Below are 14094 nucleotides of genomic sequence, written 5' to 3' on the forward strand. Positions count from 1 at the left end.
ATAGATAGATAGATAGATAGATAGATAGATATGTGTGTGTATAGATGTGTGTGTGTTTTAAACGTCCTCTACTTCCTGAAAATTCACCGTGGGTGGCCGTGGAACATAACACCCGCAAAAAGTGAGGGAACACTGTATATCGTCGCTGTCCTGTGAAAAACACTTAGGTCGTTACGTTTTTGTTGTCTGCATTCAGTTTCATCCTATAAATGTAAAAATGTTTAAAAATAAATTTTGAAAGACAAAAATGTACCTAAGTGTTTTTCACAAGGTAAGCGACATGCTTGTTCTTCTTCATAAAATTGGCCGATAAATGATCTCAACGACAAAGACTCACAAATGAAACGCATATGCAACAAACCTAATCCAGTATTTTGCGGAAAGACATTTGTAGTCCTTGTTGAACCTAACCGTGGCCATATTGTTACCATGGAAACAATTGTGAAATGTACAATAAATGCTTTCCATATGTGCTGAAAGCTGAACTCAAGTCAGTTTTAATGATTAACATCATGCAATGAAAGAATACTTTTTTTCTTCTTTTTTTTTAACTCTACCTGAAAAGGACTCTGGCTGTTGTAGTTTCTCACTTCTTTATCAGCTCCACGAACAAGCAGCACCTTGGCACAGTTATCCTGGGGAAGAAAAAACACATATTAAAAAAAAAAAAGAAGAGAAGGATCTAAAACATTATCGAGGCTCTTCAACTCTCCTACTTTGGTCAGGAGAAAGGTTGCTTGTCTTCCAGTGACATAAGAAGAATTGTCCAAAGCAAAAGAAGTCAGTACAGCAGAAAGTGTTTAATATCATCCCATTCCTTGCACAAGAGACAACAGAACATCTACCACCTATGTCAGGAATGCAGCCTCGCTGGCTGTTAAGTGTGTATCTGTTCCTCCACTCCAAAGAAAAAGAGAGGGAGGACGAGAGAAATCGAGAGAGAAGAGCGAGGGAGAAGAACAGAGAGATGGAGACTGCTGAAGGGCTTGAATCTGCTACACAAATCGCCCACAAAGTGCTCAACCACGCATGGACTGTGCACGCACACGTACAAATACCTTTTTTTTTTGGATCCATTACAAGCTATTGAGGTTTAGAAAATGGCTCATACTGACTCCTATGCAGATATTGATACATAGCAATGCTGTTAGCAATAAATAGTATCACAGATTCAACATCTAAATACTCACACATTTGATATCACAGTGTTATATGACTTCAGACAGAAATGTGGGACATCTTCGGTATATTTTTGCTAACAAAACACAATAATCATACTGTAAGGAGAAACAACAATGAAATTGTCCAATAGATAAACACCAGCAATTTAGTTTAAAAAAAATCCCAAATGGGGCCAATTTTGTTGTCATCTTATTTGAGTTGTGTGCAGCAAAACAGTTAAATGCTGCTTCACCATATTCGGTTTCAACTCTGGGCTTCACTACTTGACCTGATTCTGCACACCTCAGAGCCATTCAAATCTATAACACATTGAAGTACATGACAAAATTTTTTTGTTAAATGACAAAATATGTTTGATTTGTTTAAGTGATTTTAAGTGACTACCGTTAGGCTATGCTAGACTAATATTGCAAACTTGAAATTACCATTTTTTTGCAGACTGACAGGAACGAGGTTGGTTCTTGGGTAGATTATTGTTTTACAGCTCAGAATTGTATTGTGACTCAGGGGTCTGGAATATGTAAGGATGTGTGTAGGCATAACAAAGTTGCTAGACATTTTTTACAAACGTTAATATGGCCCCTCCGTGAGTCATCCTCTTATCGTGGTAGAGGGGTTTGCATGTCCCAATGATCCTAGGAGCTATGTTGTCTGGGGCTTTATGCCCCTGGCAGGGTCACCCATGGCAAACCGGTCCTAGGTGAGGGACCAGACAAAGCATGGCTCAAACAGACCCCTTATGATGAGTACAAATATTGGATCTTGGTTTCCCTTGCCCGGATGCAGGTCACCGGTCCCCCTCTAGAGTCAGGCCTGGAGGCGGGGCTCGAAGGAGAGCGTCTGGCGACCGGGCCTTCACCCATGGGGCCCGGCCAGGCATAGCCCAAAAAGGCAACGTGGGTCCCCCTTCCTATGGCCTCACCACCTGTAGGAGGGGCCAAAGGGGTCGGGTACGTTGCGAGCTGGGTGGCGGCCAAAGGCCGGAACTTTGGCGGTCTGATCCCCGGCTACAGAAGCTAGCTCTCGGGACATGGAATGTCACCTCTCTGGCGGGGAATGAGCCCGAGCTGGTGTGTGAGGCAGAGAAATTCCGACTAGATATAGTCGGACCCTCCTCCACACACGGCTTGGGCTCTCGTACCAAACCTCTCAAGAGGGTTTGGACTCTCTTCCACTCTGGAGTTAGTAAGAGGCACAGAGCAGGTGTGGGCATACTTATTGCCCCCCGGCTTGGCGCCTGTATATTGGGGGTCACCCCAGTAGACGAGAGGGTAGCCTGCCTCCGCCTTCGGGTGGGGGGGATGGTTCCTGACTGTGGTTTGTGCATATGCACCAAACAGCATTTCGGAGTACCCACCCTTTTTGGAGTACTTGGAGGGTGTGTTGGAGGAACGGCCCCCCAATCTGAACCCGAGTGGTGTTCTGTTATTGGACTTTTGAGCTCGTCATGGATTGTCCATAAAGACTCAATGTCCCCCGACTCCCTCGGGACAAAAGAGAAGTTCTGCTGGAGGTGTGAGTTGTCTTTCTGACAGGGGATTCCGCCAGACGTTCCCAGCAAACCCTCACAGACTCTCACAGTACGTTTGGGTCTGCCCGGTCTGACCGGCATCTTCCCCCGCCATCGGAGCCAACACACCACCAGGTGGTGATCAGTTGACAGCCCCTCTCTTCACCTGAGTGACCAAAACATGCGGCCGCAAATCCGATGACACGACAACAAAGTCGATCATTGTACTGCGGCCTAGGGTTTCCTGGTGCCAAGTCCACATATGGACACCCCTATGTTTACTGCTAATTATACAGCAAATTACTGTACTTTGTTTTTACTCAAAATGCACTTTTTTACCCACAATGCCTTGCTGTATGCATTTAAATACTGTAAAATGTAAAAACAAGAAAACGCTGTAATTTTTTACTGTAGATTTTACAGAAATTTGTTACAGTGCTCCTCAATTCCACCGACACGCTTTTCTTTGAGGAAGCAGGGTCTGGGCTCTCCTATCTCTGGGGTCGAAGCCACTGAGGTGGTAGGAAAGCTCCTCTGTGGCAAGGCCCCGGGGGTGGATGAGATCCGCCCGGAGTTCCTAAAGGCTCTGGATGTTGTGGGGCTGTCGTGGTTGGCACAACTTTACATCATCGCGTGGACATCGGAGACAGTGCCTCTGGATTGGCCGACCGGGGTGGTGGTCCCCCTTTTTAAGAAGGGGGACCGGAGTTTGTGCTCCAACTATAGAGGGATCAAACTCCTCAGCTTCCCTGGTAAGGTCTATTCAGTGGTGCTGGAGAGGAGGGTCCATCGGGAAGTTGAATCTAAGATTTAGGAGGAGCAGTGTGGTTTTCGTCCCGGCCGTGGAACAGTGAACCAGCTCTACACCGTCAGCAGGGTTCTCGAGGATGCATGGGAGTTAGCCCAACCAGTCTACATGTGTTTTGTGGATTTGGAGAAGGCGTTCAACCGTGTCCCTCGAGGAGTTCTGTGGTGGGTGCTTCGGGAGTACGGGATACCGAGCCCCCTGATACGGGCTGTTCGGTCCCTGTACGAGTTTGGTCCGCATTGCCGGCAGTAAGTCGGATTCGTTCTCAGTGAGGGTTGAACTCCGTCAAGGCTGCCCTTTGTCATCGATTCTGTTCATAACTTTTATGGACAGAATTTTTAGGCACAGCCGAAGCGTTGAGGGGTTCTGGTTTAGTGGCCTCAGCATTGCAGCTCTGCTTTTTGCAAATTATGTGATGCTGTTGGCTTCTTCAAGCCGTGATTTCCAACTCTCACTGGAGCGGTTCGCAGCTGAGTGTGAAGCGGTTGGATTCGGTTGGACTCGGGCATCTGGTTTGGATGCCTCCTAGACGCCTCCCTGGAGAGGTGTTCCGGGCATGTCCCACTGGCGGGAGACGCCAGGGACGACCCAGTATACGCTGGAGAGTCTCTCGGCTGGCCTTGGAACGCCTTGGGCTGGGGAGAGAGAAGTCTGGGTTTCCCTCCTAAAGCTGCTGCCCCCACGACCCGACCACGGATAAGCGGAAGTAAATGGATGGTTGGTTAATCTGTTTTTTTATTGGCAGTTGATGGCTAAGTGGGGTGTGGTTTCGGAGCATTCAGCAAGTATGCCCACACAGTAAAAGACAATGTATATTTGTTTTATTATTTTATTTTTTTAGGCCTTTCACTTGCCAAAATGTTTGAATCACTCAAATTTGGCAGGGTTGTTATACATTCTTCTGTGAAATGCCAAATTTAAGACATTTATTTTTACTTTACATGGTACAATTACCCAAGTCATTTGTATGTGTGTGAGGGAAAGAATGAGAAAGAGAGAGAGAAAAAGAGAAAGAGAGAAAGAGAAACAGAGAGAAAGAAACAGAGAGAGAGAGAGAGAGAGAGAGAGAGAGAGAGAGAGAGAAGGAGGGACATACCGAGGCAGAAAATTTGTTCTCTCATTATTTTTAATTTTAATTGTTGTTCCCTTAATTGTTTTGATTTTTTGGTTTTGAAAGGGAACACTTTGTTCCTTATAAAAAAAATGTTGGGAGCAGTTAATTGATCCAGTATTAATCACCAGCTTAACTGTGACCTACAGGTTCCAAATTGTTAGCATGTGTACTGACATTACTCAAAGACTGCACCGGATTTAAATGTTTTTCATCAAAAACTTGTTTAGTAACAATTGTCTGTTCACTAACTTCTGGAAGAACTGGAACCAGTAAAAAAGCTTACAAAACCAATGAATGTACTCGTTAAACACACACAAACCTGTTATGGCAACCGCTGCTTGATAATATCATTGAATCCGTTTGTACAATCTCTTCTCAGCTGTAGTAACATTAGCACTGAAATGAGACTCAGCATGAGAGGTGCCAAGGATGGTGTGATAATATAATAGACCACGAGGTGATTTGAGATTGCATGCAACACCAGAAATGCTCTTCTCTCATTACAAGGCAGATGGTAATCAACATCTAATATTTAAAGTACAGTTACTTATACTGTAACTTTAAATTAATATATTTTTTTTCTAAATGATCCCTAATTTCTTAGGCATTTCTCGTGTCTAACTGTAAAAATGTTTATGTTAACATTCAAAATTCACAACATTGAACAAACTTTGTACCCACTCCTCACCTGGTTATACAGTGCACAGATGTGTAAGGCAGAGTTTCCTGAGGCGTTCTGAGCACTCATATCTGCTCCATAGAACAGAAGATGCTCCAGGTGTTGCACGTGTCCATGTCGACAAGCCTGAAAGCACAAGATAGCAGCGCATATGAAATGCAGTCTTTCCTCCCACCAGCACAAAGCAGATGTTGCAGTAGCATCCACTTTACACTAGATGTCAGTGTGCTGCAAATTTCATTGGAACCCAAACGGGAAGAAATCACCCTCAGTTTGAACCCAGCCTCTGCAAAATAGGGGAATACATATAAGGCAGCAGAAATTGAAAGGCATTAAATGAAGTCCAAATATGAGAAAATGTACCAATCATTAAAAAAGGATTAAAGTGTAAGGAACTACATTTCTTGAGCAGATCACCAGAAATGTTTTGGTGCCTTAAACAAGACAATCACATTCTGTTACTGTTTTGCCCAAAAATGTGTACTGAACTATAACTGTATAAAACGAGGATGGAGTTTGTAATATTTAAAATGTAGTTATTTAGTCTAGCATTTTATGTGACAGCAAAAATGTAAAATTACAACCTGAGTTCTTGTTTTTGAATGTAAATTGAATGAATGTAAAATTATGATGTGATATAGTACGTGCAATGTTACTGTACATATTTACAGTCAATTGACTCAGAATCACACCATAAGGAAAAACAGAATGTCTGCGTCGAGGTGGAGGATGCAGGATGTTTTGCATTTACTTTATTTCCAAGAACATGTACAGTGTAAGTACTGTTATTTTACTGTTTCAAATCCTTTTCCTTTGTTTTAAATCTTTTATTACATATTTTTGTCAGTAACAACTAATAAGTGACAAAAAAAACATCACTATCGATATGATATATTTGCAGATAATACATAAAAAACATAAATGGAAAATAAAATTAACAAGCAAAAACAAAAAAAAGTTATTTTGGATGACATATTTTCATTGTTTTTTTTGGGGGGGGGGGGGGGTCTGGGAAGTGTAATGTGCACGGCTTACCCAAGGTCTATAGAAATTATTGTATTGTTTTTGCATAATTCTACTAAGGAACACAACACAACCCATATCACCATGAGGCATTTAAACAATGCATACATGCTTGGTCAAGGTAAAGAATTGTGTCAATTCTTCTCCAACACATAGATTAGATGATGTGGAAATCGTACGGGTATTAAATTGAGTTGAACGCATGTTGAGTGCATTTTGTGGAAAGTGATAGCAGGGAAAATGCTTTTTTTTATCACTGGATCCAAACTGCCTTATATCGAAAGGAATGGCTAATTAAGGTAAAATGCAAACATTGTGCCACCAACATGTTAAGATTATACACAGTAGCTCAGAACAGAATTCCACATATAGATGAAAGTTACATCCAGCTGGACCCACCTACAATGTTACTGAGAAGTTGAGGTTTATGCTCAGTTTTTTTTTCTATACATACTGTATAGGGTTGGCGAGGAAGCTGCCATTGTAAAATGGTGCACAGGTGCTACTATCAGTATGTTCACTGCAAAAATGGTCTTTACGCACTCCAAGAGTGCGCCCTTGCCTCCTAGTGTCAAGTGTCCCACTAAAGTAGGCATGATTTCCTTTTTTCAAACTCAGAGATCTACCGATCCGGTATTTGGATTATTTTTCAGTTTTGTTCATGTTAGGGTCAGGTATGGCTAACACTCATCGTGCAGATTGACAGGCGTATGCATATACACGCACACGCGTGTGCACTTATGAGAGATAAGCAAAGAGAGCGGTGCGAAGACACGAGAAATGGTTTTGTGGTTAGGTACGGCAGGTATGGGATGTTGATGAATGATCTCGGAAGCTTGGCTACTCGAAAAGAAGATCTTGTGTCACAAAAGTTTGGGCACCCCTGATTTTCTTATTTACAGCTATTGAACTGTGAACCAAGATAGCAATAGCATTAACTAAAGTTTTAGCACAACATAATGTTCATATAAATTTTTTCTTTCATCATGTGCCATGGTGCGAATGAAGCAGCTACTTCTATAGTATCCCGTGCAGAGGCACCACTCCCTACACAGCAAATTCTGTAGAGTAAATTTTACTTTTAATATGTGCCACCAATCCCCATATATCCAGTATTTTTTTTTATTTTTTATTATTCTGATTGCTGTAATAAATTGCAGTGGTTGAACATACAGTATATGGTATCTGTCATTATGGAGAGAGGCATTTTGTGTGACATAAATATTCATGAAACACCCTATATTGACCATTTGCACAGACGTCACGTGATCACGTGACTGCCCTATGACGGACGGCGGAAGGAAATGATTATTGAATGGAAGTGGACGTGACCCGGAGCGACTTAGTGACTGTTATTTTACAAATTAAAAGTTATTAATGCCCATAGAGCCATGGAATCTACTACTTTAACCAAAGTTTGCCTGTCAGTCGAAGTTGCACATTTAGTCGGGACTCATAGAGAGCAATATTTACTTAAGTTGGAGATCGCTAGTATGAAAACAGCCCCTTTACCTTCTGTTGCCTGCTGCTTTTACCAAGTTAATCAAATCGCCGACTATGCCGGAATTGACAGCGCACAACCTTTATCATTATGTAGTCAATGCCGTCTCTTCTCCTTATACCGGGGCTGATTTAAAAGCTTGTTGCTGGCCGAGTCTATGGGACGAGATGCTACGCTCACACCGGGGGACAATATACCTCGTAATGCAAAGGTAAAACTTGATTATTATGCTAACTGTCTGATTTTTACATAGTACTTTCTATATTGAAACGCTGTGATGATGTTATGTTACTATGTTTACTAGCATGGAATAAATGACTATCGTAGTGGCAAGCTATGCGGTAATTTCATGAATATGACTCCGGCTCCAGAGTGAAAAACTCCAAGCACAAAGACGAAATCCCCCATTATTAAACAGTTAAATGCACTTAATAGTTTTGAAGAAGGTGCATTTTAAAACTAAGCTGTGTGTTTGTGCAGTTGGAGTGGACGCTAACTATCTGGCTCATTAATGTGATTTGAAACACGCAATTCGACACCTCTGTTACAATCTTTGTTAGAGTGTACGTTTCCTAGTAAAATGTATGAACATGTATCTACTAACCTTGCAAAAAATTATCGCTGCAAATCTGTGAATACTTTGTGGGCTGCCAGTCTGTTGATTGCTGCTATCAATCGACGTATTTTGTCTTCAATAGTAGGTATGCAATAAAAAGTATCATTTGGTTTACTCTGTCTGTACAACCGACCGCAAAGCAAGATATGACCAATTTATAAGATAATCGATTAGATAAAGGACTTAACGCTGTATGAGATTCAATGGTTACAATACAGGCAAGTGGCTCTTTTGCCGTCCAACGTCCCGGAGGGGGCGTTCCCTAAACAATTTAGTAGTGAAAATAGTAGTGAAAATAGTAGTGAACATAGTGAAAATAGTTACTTTGCTTGATAATGAGTACTTTTATTATGAAGTAATTCAATTACTAACTCTGTTACTTTTTTAGGAAGTAATGAGTAACTATACTTACTTTTTTAAAGTAACGTTCCCAACCCTGCTGAAATGTGACAGAATGGTGAAGGGAAAGGATTTCAATATGAGCAGTCTGATCAAACTGATGGTCTAAAGACAGACGGGGGCACATACGCACACATTGCAGACATGTGCATACTGTTGTCATAGCTGCGGGGCAACTTGCCCATGCCTTTTATTTTCTTCAGTGGGTAGCATCTGTGTGTCTGTCTGTGTGTTCACCCAAAGCAAACTACTCCAAATAACCAAACAGCCCAAAGTCCCTCTGTGAAAATGAATGAAGCTGGTGAGTCTCATGGTGTGCTTGTGTGTACCTGGTGAATTTCATGCCAGCCATTTTCATCCTGGCAGCACACAGAGGCGTGATGGTTCAAAAGGAGCTCCCCGCAAACTGGGTCTCCCCCCACAAGCACGCTGTGATACAGAGGAGTCAGACCACGGCTGTCCTTGTAGTCTGGAGATGCCCCCAGCTCCAACAGTGTCTGCAAAATGGGGGCATGTGAGGGTGTGAGTGGCAAATCCAAAACAAATAGGACAGAAAGAAGGGTATCTGAATTATTGAATAAGCTGTGTCAACCATTGCAGTCATGACTCTCATTTACAAACTGGAACCTACGTGTCTGTGTCATCTCTGACCTAGCTGCCTGGTACAAAAATGTATGACTAAAGTGCCAGTAAGTCGACATCAGAAGAAGAAGAAAAGTGGATACTGCAAAGTTTTACAGTGATCAACTCATTTAAACATTACTGACAGGTAATGATGTTAAAAAGCTTTACGATTGAAGCAAAGCAGCAGGAGTCACTCCCTCTCCTTACTTCCTTATTTGATCGACTATGTCATTATTATTAAGTAATTTTTGTTCTAATAGTTTGTTATTTTCATTCTTGTTATACAGTGGTTTGTGGCACACGCTAGAAGCCAAATGGCATGCATAGGAATTCAAAAAGGCCAAAGGGCTTGATGGGTGCTGGTCTGGGCGCATTCTGTGGGTGGACGGAACCTTGTGGTAACTGTGGTCCAAGTGTGGTGGACGGAGGTTGTGGCATTCTTCAAGTACTGTATAACACAGAAGGGGCTACAACCGGCCTCAGTGAGCCCAATAGAGATCCGGACGTCACGTGACAAATTCTCTGAACGCGCCCCCCGTGGCAGCAAAGTAGCGGCGCAGCGTTAATGGACTACAATGGCGAGGAGGGCTTAAACTAGTGTTTATCTGTCAAGAGCATTGACAGCCACTTTGATGAAAAGAACATGATATACATACGCGAGGTGGACAGGTTGGATTGCCTATGAAGTGCCAGGAGTGCTTTTTTTCATCTCGGCAACGCTGCTATGTGGAATTACCCCCTCTCTTACACCGGTACTTTTAATCAAGTTTGTACAATTTTCCCTTTATGTGTGTTAAAAATTATATCGAAGTTAGCTGTTTCGCGCAAGTCTTGGCAGTGTTATTTATGTAGGCTAGCAACTTAGCAGCTGCTAATTGGGTCGCGGCCGCCATCATTTGTGCCTTAAAAAGTCTTCTTTATGGTGTCAGTTATTAAATTTAACTGTGTAGTATCTATTAAATCGTAACAGCACAAACGGACAAAATTATTTTCCCCACATTTTGCGTGTGGTAACAGTTAGCATCTGCTGATTCAGCCACCATGTACAAAGAGCCCGATATACAATTGAGCTACATCTACACGACTAACAGTAATTGACTCGCCCGATATAAAGTGATTGCTACACAAACAATGAGGAGGATCCCAAATCCTCCGTCTTGTTGTTCACCCTTTTTATGGCTGCTGTGATCCATTGGCTACGCATTGATTCAACTTTTGGTGGCCTGGAGAATTCTCAATAATTTTGTTGCCTCTTCTCGTTGTGGCAGCTGGTCCACAACAGCTATCAGTCATTGTTAAAATGTGGCGTTTGCCGTTTACTCAAAGTGGCAGACGCATTTTCTATGCTGGCAAAATGGCTGCGCTAACGCTAACGCCTATTTTGGGACGCGTGTCGCCAACGTCCAGATCTCTATTATAATAAGCTGGCAAGTCTTAATACAGCTTATGAGGGGAATTTTGCTTATCTACTAAGATGTGGAGCAATAACTGAATGACATTTTAGAATCGGCATTCCAATATTAGTTTTAATCAGCATAAAAATCTAACTCAGCATTTCTTTTGTCAAATTGTTCCCTAGTGTTACCTATATATAAAAATGTTCCAATGCTAAACACTTTATTAACTTCAAAGTGATTACTTAGCATTTTGATGCGGCGGTTGATTTTAAGAAATACAAGGTGACTTTATATGCGCTTTTTATGAAAATGTGTAACTGTCTAAAATACCAAAGACAGTTAAATAAACAATGCGCATGTCAAAGGATTCCCATTATAAAACTGCCTTTTTACAAAAATCGATACAATTAAGTAATGAAACAGAGGTGACACGTCAGAAACATCAGACTGCAAAAGATCATGTTTAGCATATGCCAATAAAATAGAACATTGTTATCCCTTAAAGGTATTAGAGAGGATTTTACAACAAATAAAATTGTCACATTAGAGAGGGTTTTATTACAAATTAAGTTGTCTGATTCACTTAAAAATCGCTTTATCAACCTGTAAAATATATATTATTCATAAGCTGTAGACGAGGCGGAGAATTTTATATTATAGTCAATTAATAACGAAGGTGCTTCGTTATTGATGGGCTCCTGGCTTGTCCATCACACTTCTTGCGTGTGTGCCCCGAGTATGTAGCTTGCGTAGGCGTAACAGTGTTTACCAGCACCAACAATGGCAGAGGCTACAGGACCACTGAGCCATAAAAAGAAAGACTGTTTTTGAGGTTGCTGAACGGAGGAGACAAGGATTAAAAGAGCGAAGCCAAACAAAAGTCATTTGGGCGAGTCTTTTCAGCGATGGCATTTGCTAAAGCAGCAGTGAGGTCTGAAGATGGATGTTGGTCGCTAACTTCAGTTTATTTTTTGAGTAAGAACTATTCTTTATGAAGCTGGTTAAACATGTAAAGTTGTTTAATGATACCAGCGTCAATGCAGCTCAACGGTTTGTTTATTGACGCTACGTTTCCTGCGTAAAAAGCAAGGAGGAGGGGAGGGGGGGGGGGGCGGGAGTAGGGGTTACGCATGCACACTATTGAGAAAACCACAAACAGCCGTTGAACTACTCGTTCACCGCAAAATCCTCTCTAATACTTTTAATACCTCTTAGGCTGCAGGTGAAAGACATTAGTGAGTCTGTGTCGTCTGCAATCATGCCAGAACATGTGTATGCTTAGCAATGGGATTCCAACCACAAGCAGGTGAATAAAACATGACGCAAGCGTAGGTCTGATCTATGGGTCTGATTTTTAACGGTTTGTACGTGCAAAAACAGATGCAAACTTGATTGCTCATGTTGTGAAAATAGTTTTGAAATGCAAGAAATAAATTATTACACTATATCTAGAGAAAAGTGCACACTTGGAGCATCTGAATGCACACCCGTCGCCATGGGTGGGCCATAGGGGGCCGTGCCCTTCCACAAAGACGATTGTGCCCCCCTCCCCCCCCATTTGTGTCACAGATCTCTAAAAATGCTAATTTTGTGTTTTTAAATACTTATGTTGAGTTATTTTACTAATACATTAAAAATATAAAGAAAAAACAGTTGTGTTGATTTTGTTTGATTGATGGCCAGTCTTATCTGCAACAGCCAATCACGGCCTAACTGAAAATAATGTTAGCGTGCGAAAGCCATGCATATTTTTCAAAGTGAAGCGTCAATTTTTTTTTTGGTATGGTATTGTGTACTCTGGCAAGACATGTCTGTAAAATATGTACGTAGTTGTAAATAAGGACGCTAGCGCATCACAGAGTACGGCAAATGAGGAGGGACATATTACATTAGTGTCTGCAACCTGAGAGCCACTTGAAAAAATAAACCACGGGAGCAACATATCAGTTGGTCATTTAAAATTAGGTTCCATTTTGCTTTCGTTTTTTTCTTCTTTTTAATAACTGCTGCAGACACCGTTCAAACAGGTGGCCCGTTTGAAGTGAGATGTCACTGCATCCGCCATATTGGATGTGGCAATTGTATTTGCCATCAAATCGGCAAATAATTAGTAAGATTGAGTTACAAAGACATAATACAATCAAATAATGTATTCCTTATTAATCAAATGAGTTGTGGCTTGATGATACATCTCCAAGGAGAAAGTCTTCGAGGCATCTTTATGAATAGTCTCACTTCGCCACATCCAATACGGCGTAATCATGATGGCGTCGATGTGTTTGCACTGTAAATGCTGTATATTATAATACTGCCACAGGAATCTATCCAAATATATGGACCAAAGTAAATGCTGTCTGTCGGGTATTCATAATAATTGGGCTCTGGCGACAGGTCTGTCTCAATGATTTAGGGTTGATTTGGAGCCACTCACAAAAAGGAGTCATGCTATATCACCTATGACAAAACCATTTTCAACTCTGCATGTCCACGTGTCTGGGTAATTTCTGCGCATTGTGGAAAAAGGTGTTGGCCTCTATCAGAGGATTTCTTTAGGTGCACCATCTAAAGTTCTAGATGCAGTGTTTTATGCACGGTAGGCAGATAATAGATTTATTTTCTGTAAATGTTTTTTGTCTTCCACTTTCTCATCCAATTCAATCACTTCAAATTCCATTGTGTACTTACAGTATTATCACAAGTTCTATAGTAAAAAAAACATCAGAGATACCTAACGCACAAAACCATCTTTTCAATACGGTATTCTCTACAGCTTTTACACCTCTTGCCAACAGGTACATAGTCTGCTAAAGTTAGTGGACAAACAATTGAGCACCTGCTATTTGGGAACTTAGGGCCAAATCCACTAAGAATGCACTGTGTCCGCTGATAGCGCCATAAAGTGCTCTTCATTTGCACGTGCAATTTGCTCTCTTAACGTCCTATAGACCCTTCTAGTGTGACGTCACATTTAAGTGGCTGTGGAGGACAGGGCGTCAATGCGAGTGAATTAGAAAATCATCAATGTGACGTAGAAAATAGGTCAAACAGTTGATAAATCAGCGACCAATGCTATGGTGAACTTGTGCGCAGGCTACGGATGCTCTAATCGCTCAAAGAGAGATGACATCATTCTTTTGGCTGCCGGCAGTGATTCTAAACCAGGCGAAAGACAGTGAGGAGTTGAGTGAAAGACGGCACGGTGGCTGACAAACCTACGACGCGACTACTTTTCACCCACAAA

General features: G+C 41.7%; 1 protein-coding gene across 2 annotated transcripts in view; it reads right to left on the reverse strand.

Annotated features, from left to right (window-relative positions):
- LOC147178085 (SH3 and multiple ankyrin repeat domains protein 2-like) overlaps positions 1-14094 on the reverse strand; it is a 238302-nt gene that overhangs the window by 150416 nt on the left and 73792 nt on the right. The window contains exons 7-9 of one of the 2 annotated variants that reach the window (XM_086070562.1): positions 9162-9329; positions 5303-5419; positions 558-635 (exon numbers count right to left, since the gene is read on the reverse strand). In XM_086070562.1, the coding sequence (XP_085926688.1) occupies positions 558-635; positions 5303-5419; positions 9162-9329 (363 nt within the window). The remainder of the gene's footprint in view (positions 1-557; positions 636-5302; positions 5420-9161; positions 9330-14094) is intronic. The other variant, XM_086070563.1, reaches the window with a different exon arrangement.

This window comes from Leptonotus elevatus, chromosome 3, assembly GCF_054856555.1.
Source record: "Leptonotus elevatus isolate MCC_2025b chromosome 3, RoL_Lele_1.0, whole genome shotgun sequence".
NCBI lineage: Eukaryota > Metazoa > Chordata > Actinopteri > Syngnathiformes > Syngnathidae > Leptonotus > Leptonotus elevatus.